Below are 15,627 nucleotides of genomic sequence, written 5' to 3' on the forward strand. Positions count from 1 at the left end.
AGCAAGCCTAGCGCCCGGGCATAACATAGCAAGCCTAGTGGCCGGGCATTACATAGCAAGCCTAGGGCCGGGGCATTACATAGCAAGCCTAGCGCCCGGGCATAACCATAGCAAGCCTAGTGGCCGGGCATTCACATAGCTAGCCTAGCGCCCGGGCATTACATAGCAAGTCTAGTGGCCGGAAATTTACATAGCAAGCCTAGTGGCCGGGCATTACATAGCAAGCATTCTATCTGGGCTTGAGATAGTAAGCCTAGCGCCTGGGCAATGACATAGCAAGCCTAGTGGCCGGGCATTACATAGCAAGTCTAGTGGCCGGACATTACATAGCAAGCCTAGTGGCCGGGCATTACCATATCAAGCCTAGGGCCCGGGCATTACATAGCAAGCCTAGGGCCCGGGCATTACATAGCAAGCCTAGGGCCCGGGCATTACATAGCAAGCCTAGTGGCCGGGCATTACATAGCAAGCCTAGCGCCTGGGCATTACACAGCAAGCATTCTATCTGGCTGAGATTAGTAAGCCTAGCGCCTCGGCATGACATTTTAAGCCTACCGTTTCCTACCTCGTGCCATTTTCTGAGGAGATTTCGGCAACGTTTCAGTCGCTTTCTGCACCTTACACGTTTCCTTAAGAGCTGTGAGAGGGGCACATCAGAGGATAAGAGTCAGAATGGTGTGGTGATTATCTTTGTCTCTATACACTACACCCAGCAAACATTTCTTCCTTACTCACAATATATATTAACATCACGTCAATGTGAGGTTATTATTTCGGTCACGTCAACGTGAAGTCATTATTAAGGTCCCGACGACAGGGTTGTTGTTATTAAGGTAACAACCTTAAACATTTAGGCCTAAGAAAATATACTTTGACTAAGGTAAGAATCTAAGGAAATCAAGGCAGCAGCCATGGTCAGAACACCGCCCCCGAGGGCACGCGGCAGTTATAATCACCCATAAGGAGCACAGTCTCTGGGAAGTGGTCCATCAGGTGTTTAACATCAGGAAGAGAAAACGGAACATTTGGCGGAGATAAATAGAATAAACTGTTTACCATTTACTCATTAAGAGACGGGCAGCAGAGAATGAAAGTGCGACTGAAAAAGAAGCGGGACCAAGGGACGATCATTACTGATCAAGAGAGCTGTAGAGCTATGGGCCGCAGCACAAGCTTGAGGCGGAGGTGGGGGGGGGGGGAGGTTATCTTGAGATGGTTTCGGGGCTTTTTAGTGTCCCCGCGGCCCGGTCCTCGACCAGGCCTCCACCCCCAGGAAGCAGCCCCGTGACAGCTGACTAACACCCAGGTACCTATATTTACTGCTAGGTAACATGGGCATAGGGTGGAAGAAACTCTGCCCATTGTTTCTCGCCGGCGCCTGGGATCGAACCCAGGATCACAAGTCCAGCGTGCTGTCCGCTCGGGTGACCAGCTGTCCCCTCCCGGCGACCGGGAGGGAGAGAGGAATAACCACGGAAGTCATCAAATGGGAGCCAAGCAGCAGCTCCTGAAGACATACACAAAGCGTTGAAAATTATGTGAAATTTACGTTGTGGCTCCCTAAATTACCATGTAATTCAGATTGGTGATAATGACATAAAATAACTACAACTAGCGAACATCCTTAGTGCTGCAACCTTCGCTGACACCACAACTATGCCAGAAACCTAAGTAATGAGTCAACCAGTTCGTATTGAATTCTGGGGAAGAGGTATGAGATCACTTAAGATGGGAACTACAGACGTTCAGCAACTCACCTGTTATGTGCTCACATCCAAACTGAGCTACAAGTGACTCAATCTTTCCTCACATTACTCAAGATAACCTTGTAATCTCTCTTCGTTATTAAGCAGGCAAGACACTGTTTATTTCTCTCATTAAATCTTATAGGGGACAAAAAATATAAAAAAAACATTTAATACTCAGATATATAATCAATAAAAATTATACATCGGTTGAGGTCACTCACTTCCCGCTTCTAGACTGCACCGTCACCCACGCTTCACATATGGTGTAACCTGGAGGGTCCTTGCATATGAACATTCCTCAGACTAGCTTGCTAAGCTAGTACTCTAGTAACAAACTTCTACTTACTACAATCATAATCTAACATAAATATTTGTATCTCAATGAGCAATACAATTATCCACAAGCATGGTACAATATCAGCACTATAAACTCTTCATCAAAGTGGCTTTTACGTCACTTACATCAAACCAACAAATCCAAATTGATTCTTCCTCAACAATATGCTTATCACCTTTGTCAATATTAATAATCAAATTATTAATGCCTTACATGGATTATGTAAGACAAATTATGCCTTAAACACCAGGTTGCTCTTCTACTCTTGACTAATCTTGTAATCATGCAGGATATGAATCTTCCAATCACCATAATCAAAATACATGTCAATAAAAACAAAAAACTAATCACTCACACCTCCTTTCACTGCATCACTCATACTAATTACAATGGTAGCTCCAGCAATCCAAATAAAGATGATAAACGATCCTTGGTCGATTAGGATCGATCAAGGTGATAAATTGATCACAACTGTGGATCAATTCTCTTCTCTTCAAGGGTGGGTCTCCCTCTGGTAAAATAGCCTCATAGCAAATAACAACTCCTCTGACAGGTCATCCAACAAACTAACTTCTTGACGAACTCATGAACCTCAAAAAGTACATATAACTAAATAATCCTCCTTCAGAAACAACGAAAATATCAATTAAACAGAACTATTTTACAAGACTCTCCACCACCAACTGCTGGCGGTATCTAGTAGTCCCCTGTACTACCAAGAGGACTCCCCCGCCGTGGGCGATTGCTATTCTGATCTCCCGCTTATTCAGTCAGTGTTCCAACCAACCGTCAGAAAGCAAGCACCTGTCATCTCCCCACCATCATGCTAACCTCTCTCAATTCCCAATATTATTTATTTTTCATTATTTACACGGTTAATTAAGGTCACTGAGCGTCACTATAAATCACTGAGCACTTCTGGTCACCGTACCTGGTAAACTGAGTCAAACAGAAAACCCTTACCGCTCAATAATGATGCGATTTAGCTTGTCTCCAGAAATCAAGGTGGCGCCTGGGGTTTACCTTCCTTCAGGTCATTCACAAATCCTCTCTCGACTGCCTCTGCCAAATTTTCTCTTTCTGACTTGCATGTGTGGGTTAAACACTTGCACCAACCTTGGTTCACCTGTCACACTGCCCTCACCCCGTGACATAACCTCTTATAGGTTCACCACAGTGGGCACCCTTTCCATTCACGATGAGGCTAGAAAAGTAGGGAAACAAAGGGAGTCTCGTCCAGTGAAAGGGTGAGGTCCATTCACCTTTTCACTGGGCTTCAGAGTGTCGCTCCTGGGTCCACAAATCGAGGGTGAAACCACAACCGCCGTTTCCTCTCTGACAGAACGTCTCTCTGTCACAGTTCCACGGCACTTCTCTCACCAGTGCTGTTGTACTAACATCTCAAACGCCTACAAGAAGTGTGTGACTTCCTCGACCCCCACACTCAAAACTGACGTCTTCATCAGTCGCTGACGTTCTCCTCATAACACATCTCGGCCTTGCTTCCTCCTCATTGGTCAATGATGCAGACCATCCTCCGAATAGACAGTACGTTTTAATACTAAATGTAATAAGTATAATCCTGACTATCGGCATAGTACATAAATACACTTAATCGCCAGCATCGCACCAAAATATTGTGAATATTAGAGTTTACCTGAAAAGCTGTATAGAAAACCACGACCTAACCTAACCTTGGGAGTGTAGGAGGACAAGCATGTAAATAGCATTTATTGCTTCCTAATTACAATTAGTACTTAACCTATTGCTATACTGATATTACAGTTTTATAAAACTAATAAAACAAAACTAAAGTCTTCTAATAAATTATAAAGTAACTCAGAATATTTTAAAATTTTGTACAAAATCTCTATTGTTTAATAAAACTGAAAAAGAAATTCTATATAATTAAAACATGTGAATAAAGAATCGAACACGAAAAATTCAACCTAAAAATTTTGAGTATATTAACAGAAAATGGGAGGTAAATGTAACGGCACAATTTGGTGTATTTATGTACTATGCAGACAGTCAGGAATGTACTTAATTCGTTTAATATTAAAACGTACTGTCTATTCGGAGGATGGGTTGAAGCGATAAGGTTACTCAACTCCTTCCTCCTGGGGGTAAGTACCTTATCGTCCACATTTTTCCTGCCCACCTAAATTGTTACTTATTGACAAGCAAACGCCTCAAACCACGGCTTTCCCCTTTCATATGACTGGTTTACACTACAGACCAAGCTATACCTGTGGTTTACACTACAGACCAAGCTATACCTGTGGTTTACACTACAGACCAAGCTATACATGTGGTTTACACTACTGACCTCGCTATATCTGCGGTTTACACTACTGACCTCGCTATATCTGCAGTTTACACTACTGACCTCGCTATATCTGCGGTTTACACGGCAGACCAAGCTATACCTGTGGTTTACACGACAGACCAAGCTATACCTGTGGTTTACGCGACAGACCAAGCTATACCTGTGGTTTACACTACAGACCAAGCTATATATGTGGTTTACACTACATACCAAGCTATACCTGTGGTTTACACTACTGACCCTGCTATACCTGTGGTTTACACTACATACCAAACTATACCTGTGGTTTACACTACTGACCTCGCTATATCTGCGGTTTACACTACTGACCTCGCTATATCTGCGGTTTACACTACTGACCTCGCTATATCTGCGGTTTACACTACTGACCTCGCTATATCTGCGGTTTACACTACTGACCTCGCTATATCTGCGGTTTACACTACTGACCTCGCTATATCTGTGGTTTACACTACTGACCTCGCTATATCTGCGGTTTACACTACAGACCTCGCTATACCTGCGGTTTACACTACAGACCAAGTGTATTACACACTATACCTGCGGTGTCGCTGGACAGAACCAGTCCCGTTCCCTGCACTACCCTACACGCTCTGGGGCAAAATGTTAAGTGTACTTTTTTTAATGTGTTTTCCATGGTCTTGTGCCTAACACTATATGCTTTAGTTTTAAGTTCTATGACATTTTTCCTCTTTACATTGACTAATATGTTATTTTTATCATCTTAACTTCGGGTGAGATCGATGACCTACTAACACCTAGACCTATCCAGATTTAGCTTTAATAAAGAGATAGGGTCTTGTTATCTCGATCCTGCCTGTCTTCAACTGCTGTTATCTCGATCCTGCCTATCTTCAACTGCTTGTGTTGCAGATTGGTCTGGTAAGCATTATGCTGCAACTCGGACAATAAGAGTAAACACCAGTCCCTCTATCACCCTGCTGCTCACTGGCCATGTTTATCTGGCGGTCGGTGGGGACCGGTGGTTGCCTCCCGAAGCGGTAAGGGAGATACAGGAATTAAAAACAAAAATGACCCAAGACCCCACACAAGGGGGGTCTTGGGTCATAGCACCTAGCTTGCACCTTACATGTGCAATTTAAGATACCGTGTCCAAATCTCCAGCACCTTTTACAGAGGTGAGGAGAGGAGACGTACACCAGCACGGAGCATCTTGCACCTGCAAGAGTTACAGAAGATGGAAGGGACCTACTATTTAGGCCTACTATCTAGGGATCTTGGCTTACTATCAAAAGTGATTTATATTACAGGAAGAGGCCGACGACCACGAGGGGAACATATCAATCTGCAGGATAGAAAGACCTTGTGCCTCGAGAATATATTGAATATCCTCGTGTCAGTCTTCAAGGTCCTTATCACCAGTCGCAACATAGTGTGGGAGAATAACTGTGCCAATGCTAGCATTTAACCTGGCATTTTTGGAGATCCGATCTGTGGTCTCACCAATGCAGGACAACGTAACCAGGCAGCCGGCTCGTTAGGTAATCCACAATATTATTGTTGTCACAGTTCCTAGGCTGCACTCCTCAATGTGAAGGCTAGAGGCAGGGCGCCTCGGTCATACTCGCTAGTAATTATAATGATTTCGTGTTACTCTCAATATTATGACTTTCTCGTATGTAAATAATGTACTAAGAGTTTCTGTTAACTAACTCAATTATAAAATGTACATCTACTTTGGAACAAAATATTTGATTTGATTTAGTTTGTGTTTTCCGGGTGAAGGGTTTCTTGACGTCTGTTCAATATATTAGCCTACACAAGTTTGAATTTGTAGAGGTATTAACTTGAAGAAATAGACTATTAAATCTAGCAGAGACCGGACAAGCTGCTCATCAACTGAAAGGTATGGGAGAGAGAGAGAGAGAATTATCAGGGGAAAGCGCCGAGCCATTACAACTGTATAGCACTTGGAGGGGGTCAGGATGGGACAGGGGAAAGGGATGGAGCCCAACCACTTGGACGGTCGGGGATTGAACGGCGACCTGCATGAAGCGAGACCGTCGCTTTACCGTCCAGCCCAAGTGGTTGATTGTAAGATATGGGAGATAAAAGTGGTTACCTTACATTGAGGTTACCTTGAGGTGCTTTCGGGGCTTAGCGTCCCCGCGGTCCGGTCGTCGACCAGGCCTCCTGGTTGCTGGACTGATCAACCAGGCTGTTGGACGCGGCTGCTCGCAGCCTGACGTATGAGTCACAGCCTGGTTGATCAGGTATCCTTTGGAGGTGCTTATCCAGTTCTCTCTTGAACACTGTGAGGGGATTGCCAGTTATGCCCCTTATGTGTAGCGGAAGCGTGTTGAACAGTCTCGGGCCTCTGGTGTTGATAGAGTTCTCTCTCAGAGTACCTGTTGCACCTCCGCTTTTCAACAGGGGTATTCTGCACATCCTGCCATGTCTTCTGGTCTTATGTGATGTTATGTCTGTGTGCAGGTTTGGGACTAGCCCCTCTAATATTTTCCACATGTAAATTATTATGTATCTCTCCCGCCTGCTCTCAAGGGAGTACAGATTTAGGCTCTTTAGTCGGTCCCAATAGTTTAGGTGTTTTACTGAGTGGATTCTAGCAGTAAAGGATTTCTGCACGCTCTCCAGGTCAGCAATTTCTCCAGCTTTGAAAGGGGCTGTCATTGTGCAGCAGTACTCCACTCTAGAGAGCACAAGCGTTTTGAAAAGTGTCATCATCGGTATAGCATCTCTAGTGTGAAAAGTTCTTGTTATCCAACCTGTCATTTTTCTTGCAGTTGTGACGGCTACTTCATTGTGTTCTTTAAAGGTAAGGTCTTCCGACATGAGTACACCCAGATCCTTTACATTGCCTTTTCGTTCTATGTTATGATTTGCCTGAGTTTTGTACGTGGTTTCCGTTTTTATATTTTCATTTTTTCCATAGCGCATGAGCTGGAACTTATCTTCGTTAAACACCATATTATTTTCTGTAGCCCAAAGAAAGACCTGATCTACATCTGACTGGAGGTTCGCCGTGTCCTCTATGTTGCCTACTCTCATGAGGATCCTAGTGTCATCAGCAAAGGATGATATAGTGCTATAGGTTGTGTTCTTGTCTATGTCCGATATGAGGATGAGAAAAAGTACTGGAACAAGCACAGTACCCTGGGGGACTGAGCTCTTCATGGTTGATTGGCTGGATTTTATTTTGTTGACTATTACACATTGGGTTCTGTTGGTCAGAAAATTGTAGATCCATCTGCCTATTTTTCCGGTAATTTCTTTTGAACGCATTTTATGTGCAATAACGCCATGATCACATTTATCAAAAGCTTTTGCGAAATCTGTGTAAGTAAGTAATTATCAAAAGAAGGCACCAAACCGGGAAGGCTATGTAGCACCATCAAATGCGCAGAATAATCAGAGGGCGCTAAATATCACCAAGGATGCCAATACGAGAACAAAAACGCATAAGGCGAACGATATCAAAAGTATCCGAGTCACCAAGAATTCTATTGAGGGACAGGTGACCGCGAGGGGCGGTCAGAAAAGCAAGACACACGCTCGTCCTGGAAGTCAGGAGATTCAAGAAGGACATGCACGACCATAAGAGGGACAATGCAACTAGGACAATAAGGAGCAGGGCAGCGCTCCATCAAGTGACCATGGGTTAAGCGAGTATGGTCAATACGCAACCTTGCCAGAGCTGATTCCCATCGCCGGTTACGGTGGTAGGAGGACGGCCACGAGGAAACACAACATTTAAGAGTACGTAGTTTGTTACCAGTTACAGACAACCAAGAAGCCTGCCAAAGGACGGAGGAATGGATAACCGGGTAAAACTCGGAATATGGAATACCTTTACGAGAGATGGGACAAGAGCGGACAGCTTCCTTGGCGGCAGCATCCGCATGCTCATTTAAAGACACACCAATATAGCTGGGAACCCAACAAAACTCAACTGACTTAAATTTACTGTGAACAAGAAACAGCCAATGCTGGATCTCTACAACTACTGGATGAACCAGATTAAAGGACCCGAGAGCCATGAGGGCACTACGAGAGTCAACAACAACTACAAAGGAAGACTGACAACGAGAAAGCAGGAGACGAAGAGCATAGAGAATAGCATAAAGCTCCGCTGTAAAGATGCTAGTCTCCGGAGGTAAGTGACACATATAAGTGCGATCAGGAAAAACAACAGAGTAGCCAACACCCTCCGCCGACTTAGACCCATCGGTGAAGACAGAAACGAAGCGGGAGTGAGAAGAAAAGTGCTCAAGGAAAACGCGTTTTAGAACCGTAGGAGGGGTAAAAGCTTTAGTGATACGGGTCAAGGATGTACAAAACCGCGGAAGAGGGACTCTCCACGGGGGCAAAGAAGGAATAACATGGGGAGAAACATTAGAAATACGAACGGAAAGAGAATCCTATAGGCGAGATAACCGTACAGAAAGAGGGAGGTGGTGAAGAGGAACAGGAACCGCAGGAGGGGTAAAAGTTAAAGCACGACAGAGGTGAGAGGAAGGATGTTGTAAGGACCACATAAGATAGCGAAGACAGTAGCGATCACGGCGGTCCTGGAGAGACAGGAAGCCAGTGTCAACATACAAGCTAAGGATGGGAGTCGAACGATTGGCACCAGAACTGAGGCGCAACCCAGTATGGTGCAAAGCATCAAGACGGCAAAGAGTAGAAGGAGAAGCAGACGAGTAAGCAGGGCAACCATAATCGAGCTTAGACAGGACGAGAGAGGAATGTAAAGCAAGGAGAGTGCGCCTATCTGCCCCCCAAGAAGTATGGGACAATATCCGAAGGAGGATAAGGGCCTTAGAGCACTCAACACGGAGGTAAGAGATATGGAGAGACCAAGAGAAACGAGTGTCAAGGAATAACCCCAAAAGCTTTGCGGAATCTTTGTACTCAAGGGGAAGACCATAAAGTGACAAAGAGGGACGAAGAACGACCCGTTTCCGCGTAAAAGTCATGGCACAAGTCTTAGAAGTAGAGAACCTGAAGCCATGATCGGTGGCCCAAGACGACACGGCATCAATTGCAAGTTGAAGCTGGCGCTGAAGGAGAGGCGAATCATCACCCTGACAGCAAAGGGTAAGATCATCGACATAGAGAGCGGAGAAGACACCTGAAGGAAGAGAGGAAAGAAGACCATTGAGGGCAACCAGAAAAAGAGTAGTGCTCAGAACACTACCCTGGGGCAAACCTTCATATTGCTGGAAAGAGGCAGAGAGAGCGGTACCAAGGCGCACCCGAAAGAAACGACGAGAGAGGAAGCTGCGGAGAAAAAGAGGGAGATGACCACGAAGGCCAAAAGAATGAAGTTGAGATAGAATATGATATCGTCAAGTGGTGTCATAAGCCTTTTCCAGGTCAAAAAGGACGGCAACAACGGAGGTCTTCGCAGCAAAAGCAGTACGAATATAGATCTCCAAGTTCACCAGGACATCTGTTGCGCTGCGGCACTTGCAGAAACCAAATTGAGAAGGGGAGAGGAGGTGATGGTGTTCCAGGAACCACATCAGACGAACGGTAACCATACGTTCAAAGAGTTTGCAGACACAACTTGTGAGGGCAATAGGGCGAAAGTCCTTAGGGGAAGTACCAAGAGACCCCGGTTTGTGAACAGGGAGGACAACGGCATCGAGCCAGTCCCCAGGGACTGACGACGACTCCCAGACCCGATTATACAGACTCAGTAAATACTGAGACGTGCACGGAGGGAGATGGCGAAGCATCTCATAATGAATACCATCGGAGCCCGCCGCCGTAGAACCGCAGAGGGCAAGGGCAGAACGAAGTTCAGAGAGAGAGAAGGGATCATTATAGGGAAGCTGAAGACGAGTGCAGAAATCTAAAGGACGAGACTCAAGGACAGGTTTACGAAGAAGGAAAGATTGGGGAAGATGAAGACCAGAGCTAACAGAAGAAAAGTGGGAACCCAGTTCGGAAGCGACCTGCAACGGGTCCGCCACAAGAGTATCATGGAGGTGAAGGACCGGTGAAACATCGGAAACGAACTTACCCGCTATCTTGCGGATACGCTTCCAGATCTGAGGCAGAGGAGTTTCAGACATAATTGTTGAGACATAAGATGCCCAACATTCACGTTTAGCCGTACGGATGGCCCTACGGGCCACCACACTTGCTTTCCGAAAGAAAAAAAAAGAATCGGCCGTCTGCCAACGGCGGTGCCTCTTCCAGGCTGCACGCTTACAGCGGACAGCCCGAGCACAATCCGCATTCCACCAGGGAACGCACTTCCGTTGACCCCGAGAGGAAGAGCGACAAATAGAGCGGAGGGCAGCGTTGAAGACAGTGCCATGAAAAAGGAGGAGAGCACGAGGGAGAGGCAGAAGGGAGAGGTCAGAGAGAGCAGCACTGAGGGTAAATAGGTTCCAGTCCGCCTTAGCAAACTGCCACCTAGGGAAGGAGAGGGAAGGGCAAAAAGAGAAAAAGGAAACAAGGATGGGGAAATGGTCACTGCCATGGAGGTCATTAAGAACATGCCACGTGAAATCTAAGTAAAGAGAAGAAGAGCAGAGAGAAAGATCAAGACAGGAAAGGGTGCGAGTCCGAGAGTCCAAGTGAGTGGGCTCACCAGAATTCAGAAGAGACAGGGAAGAAGAGAGGATAAACGGCTCAAGAAGGCGACCTCGGGTATTCGTCAGAACATCACCCCAAAGAGAATGACAACAATTGAAATCACCCAGCAGGAGCACAGGCTCCGGCAAGGAGTCCAGGAGGTGTTTCAAATCAGGAAGAGAAAGCGGGACACTCGGGGGGAGATAAATGGAACAAATTGTGTACCATTTCCCCACAAAGATACGAGCAGCAGAACAATGGAGAGGCTTAGGAAAAGTAAGGGGACAAAGGGAACATCAGCGCGAATCAAGAGAGCAGAAGAATTCCTTTCTCTCCCCACCCCCAGCAACGGCTGGGGGTGGGGAGAGAAAGGAATAGCCACGAAAACGACCAGGACGAGCACCAAGCATCGGCTTTTGAAGACAGACTCAAAGGGGCGAAAACCGCGAAATTAGAAGTTGGAGTTCGAGGAAATTGGCGTAAAAACCTCGAACGTTCCATTGAAGAATAGACATCGACGAGAAGAGAAAGGACGACAACAGAGAACAAGGAAGAAACAAAGGCGAAAGAGCAACAGAGCACGTTAAAGAATATCAGGGTTGGGATCAGGGTCAGCAAAGTCAGGGTTAGGGGGCATGGGTAAACTGAGCAAAGATGGAGGGAAGGAAGTGGGAGAACAGACTAGAGGTGGGCGGGCGGGGTCCAGAGGAGGAGACAACGGAGAGGAGCAGTCAAGGACAGCAGCAGAAAGAGGGGATGTAGAAAGAGGGGAGCGCACCTCAGCAAGGGCAGCAACCGAGAGGGAAGCGGGGGCCAAAGAAACCTCCATAGCAGGAACAGGGGGCGCAACCACTGAAATGGGAGGGGAAGGAGCAATAGAGCCAGTAGTAGGGGCCGAGGAAGAAAGCGAAGCCTTCTTACCCCCTGGGGAGGAGGAAGGAGAGGAGCCAGGCTTACGCTTCTGACCTGACGTAAAGAGACCGGTGTCCCAGCAACTACGTACTGGGCAACGGATTCCAGCGTCTCAACAGAAGCTGAACGAGAGCACACACGACGGCCATTAGGAGAGCGATGGACATCCGCCTGCACTGTCAGGCGGCGGGGAGAGTCAATAGATGGAAAAGGATGGGAAGGAGGATCGGAGGGAGACGAGGAAGAAGACACAGGAGACATGACAGACCGGGTAGAAAGAAGGGGAACCCCAGACAGAGGACCAGGAGGGGGACTCTTCGAGACAGAACTCAAAGGAACAGAGGAGGGGGCAGTGGGCGTATCAGGGTCCAAGGCCCGGAAACGGTTGAGAGTCTGAGGAAGGTGGGAAGGACGAGGAGAGGAAGAGTGCAACACACGAGCATAAGAGACGTTAGCATAAGGCGGGAGCCTGCGAACCTGGCGCCTCGCCTCGGGAAAAGATAAACGCTCCCAGTGCTTCAAGTTGAGGACGGCTGCCTCAAGCTTGTAATGGATACAGGCACGGGAGAAGGTAGGATGGGCCTCACCACAGTTGAGGCAGCGAGCTTGGGGAGAAGTGCACTCCGACTTAGAGCGACCTTCATCCCCACACAAAGGACAGAGAGAGACAGTCCCAGAGCAGCGGAGGGCACCATGCCCAAACCTCCAGCACTAGTTACAAAGCCCAGAAGGAATATACTCCTGGACAGAGCACCTGGCACCAGCAAGAATGACAGATGATGGAAGGGCCCTACCATCAAAGGTGACCTTCACAACACGAAGGGGTTGACGGCGACGACCACGAAAGGGACGAGTAAAGGAGTCTATCTGGAGGAAAGAATGGCCCTGGGCATCAAGGATATGTCGAATATCGTCGTGGCAGTCTCGCAGATCTCGAACACCAGTTGCAACATGGGGCGGGAGGAGAATAGTGCCAACACTGGCGTTCAACTGAACGTTCTTTGAGACCTGAACAGGGATCTCGCCAAGGCAGGATAAGGCTGCCAAGCGGGAAGCTGCAACCTGAGAAGGAGCAGCAACGTCACGTGTACCGAAACGAGTGGGGTTGAAAGTAACAGACGCATCCACGGAATCAACAAGATGCCGATGGATGGAGAAATCGTCAGGCGGCGCAGAATCAAGAGGGAGGAGATCAAATTATTTGGCCCACGAAGCAGGACCAAATAAGGCCTGATACGCATCAGTACAGGAAGGAAACGAGCGAGTGCGGCTGTGGCGCCGACGGCGTTGAAAACCCCCAGAGAGAGAGAGGGGTCAAAAGGCGCAGTAGTCACAACGAGAGACTTAGCCGCACCAGGGGACGAAGTGGTCACCACTGGGAGCGTGAGACTCGACCCAACCACAGAGGAGGGAGGGGAGCTGGGGGAAGAATTCAGGACGGTCAAAGGAGGAGCAAGGTCGGGGCCCAACGCAGCGGGGGCTACAGAGCCCGGTCTTCCAATACAGGCCGACTCGGGGGCTTGGTCGCCCACCCCGCAGCCGCGTTAGAGCAGCCACATCTAACAGCCTGGTTGATCAGTCCAGCAACCAGGAGGCCTGGTTGATCAGTCCAGCAACCAGGAGGCCTGGTTGATCAGTCCAGCAACCAGGAGGCCTGGTCGACGACCGGGCCGCGGGGACACTAAGCCCCAGAAGCACCTCAAGGTAACCCCACGAGCCTGAGAGGGTACAACAGAAACTCTTAATGACAGAGATGTAGAGAAAGAAATTCATCCACGAATGTGCCCCCATACCCACCATGGAGCCACAATTAGAGGCAGGACACCCAACAGGAATCTATTGCCGATCATGCCGGGGCCTCCTAGGGGTGCGTCGTGAGTATACGCCCCACAAACGCCACCTTAAGAACCGTCAGTCCGTCGAGATCGGGTTCAGCGACGAAAGGGGGATTGACAATAAAAGGTTCCCCTCGCTCGAGACATCGGGTACTACAGTTCTACGGGTGCAAGAGTATGCCTCCTCAAGCACCCGGGCGTCAAAATAGAAGAAGTCCAAAGGAAGAACCAAAACAAGCAAAAGGTCGGCAGGAAAAGACAAGCAGATAGGAGAAGAGGGGGGAGAAAAACGAAACAAAAGGAAAAGGAAAAGCGATCCGGCACAATTAGAGAAGACAGCAGCAGGAGTGCAAGGCCACCAAAGGACAGAGGATTGTCCCACGGAGCATCACACTCCAGCAGCCGTCCACTAAGCCCCCCTCACGACGCCAACGGGCCGGATGGGGAGGGGGGAAATCTGTGTAAATTACTTCAGCATTTTGTTTGTCTTCCATAGTATCTAATGCCATATCATAGTGGTCCAGCAACTGCGACAGGCAAGAGCGCCCTGTTCTGAAACCATGTTGTCTGGGGTTATGGAGATGCTGTGATTCCATGTATTTTGTGATCTTACTTCTTAGCACTCTCTCAAATTTTTTTATAATGTGCGATGTTAGTGCTATCGGTCTGTAATTTTTTGCCTCTGCCTTATTTCCTCCTTTATGAAGTGGTGCTATCTCTGCTGTTTTTAGTATATCAGGAATAACGCCAGTATCTAGACTTTGTTGAGGATTGCAATTAAGCGGGATTGCATTACTGAAATATTCTTGATTCTCTGCAGAGGTGCTCTGCTACTACTTAGTAGGTACTTCTACTATTAGATGGCTAATCCTACTACTTAATAGGAACTTATTCTACATAACAGGTACAATACGTGAATATTTTATAAAGCATGTAATTATGCACAGTGTTTCAGTTATAACGATAAAGAGTGAATTGTGTTTTCAATTCTTGTACATTGTATTGTTCTTCAGTGACGACTTAAGCTTCCCATTGTTCGTAGATTTCTGAGGATTTCTACTGGAAATTCGTACTTTTTTTAAGGTGTTAATGATAGTGTTTGTCATCTTTATTGTTTGCTCTTTTGTGTTGATTTTCGTGTATCGCTGTCTGGAAGTAACTCAGTGTACAGACCAGACATTCAAGATGCGTTCCACGACCGTATCACATGCTACATGATACCTGTCAAAGCTCTCATTGTCACCTTTTGCATGGTCACTCTTATTACGGTGTTTGTTGATATGAAGAAATTATGCCAATAATTTATCAGTGCGTCAATGAGAGCATTAACAGCTTCAAGGCTACCAGGTGTCTTCATATTGACCTGTAAGATTCAAGGATAAGAGCTGTGTTGATGTTCAAACCATACAAAATTCATCTGAAGATTCAAGGGTTAATGCTGTCTTCACAACGAACAGTGAGACACAATGTTACAAGCTGTCACACATTGAATTGTAAGATGTGAGGTTCCACGTTGTCAGTAATGAACTAGAAGATACTAAGCTGGAAGCTGTCTTCACACTGAATTGAGGAACATGAAGCTACAAGCGAATTCCGCATTGATCTGAACAATACGAGGCTACACGCTGCCTATAATGCACAATGCAATAAAAGGCGGCAAGATGTGTATATAATGAGTTAGTAGATACAAAATGATAAATTGACTTCACACTGTACAAGGAAAATACGGCGCAGAAGTAATATTCTGAAGGTATCACAAGACAATATTACAAAACCCATAAAGAATTCAATTACAAAGACAAAAAAGTAACCCTACAAAATGTAAGGAAATGGTAGAAAAGTTACATAATAAAAGGCCAATAACCACGTACTTAA

At 46.7% G+C, this 15,627-nt stretch overlaps 1 protein-coding gene across 1 annotated transcript in view; it reads right to left on the bottom strand.

The window, feature by feature from the left end:
• The window catches only part of LOC123771022 (uncharacterized), a 570,661-nt gene that overhangs the window by 202,075 nt on the left and 352,959 nt on the right, over nt 1-15,627 (bottom strand). Inside the window, exon 13 of the mRNA XM_069324755.1 lies at nt 566-637. Within this exon, the coding sequence (XP_069180856.1) occupies nt 566-637 (72 nt within the window). The remainder of the gene's footprint in view (nt 1-565; nt 638-15,627) is intronic.

The sequence above is a fragment of the Procambarus clarkii genome, chromosome 14 (genome assembly GCF_040958095.1).
Source record: "Procambarus clarkii isolate CNS0578487 chromosome 14, FALCON_Pclarkii_2.0, whole genome shotgun sequence".
Taxonomy (NCBI): Eukaryota; Metazoa; Arthropoda; class Malacostraca; order Decapoda; family Cambaridae; genus Procambarus; species Procambarus clarkii.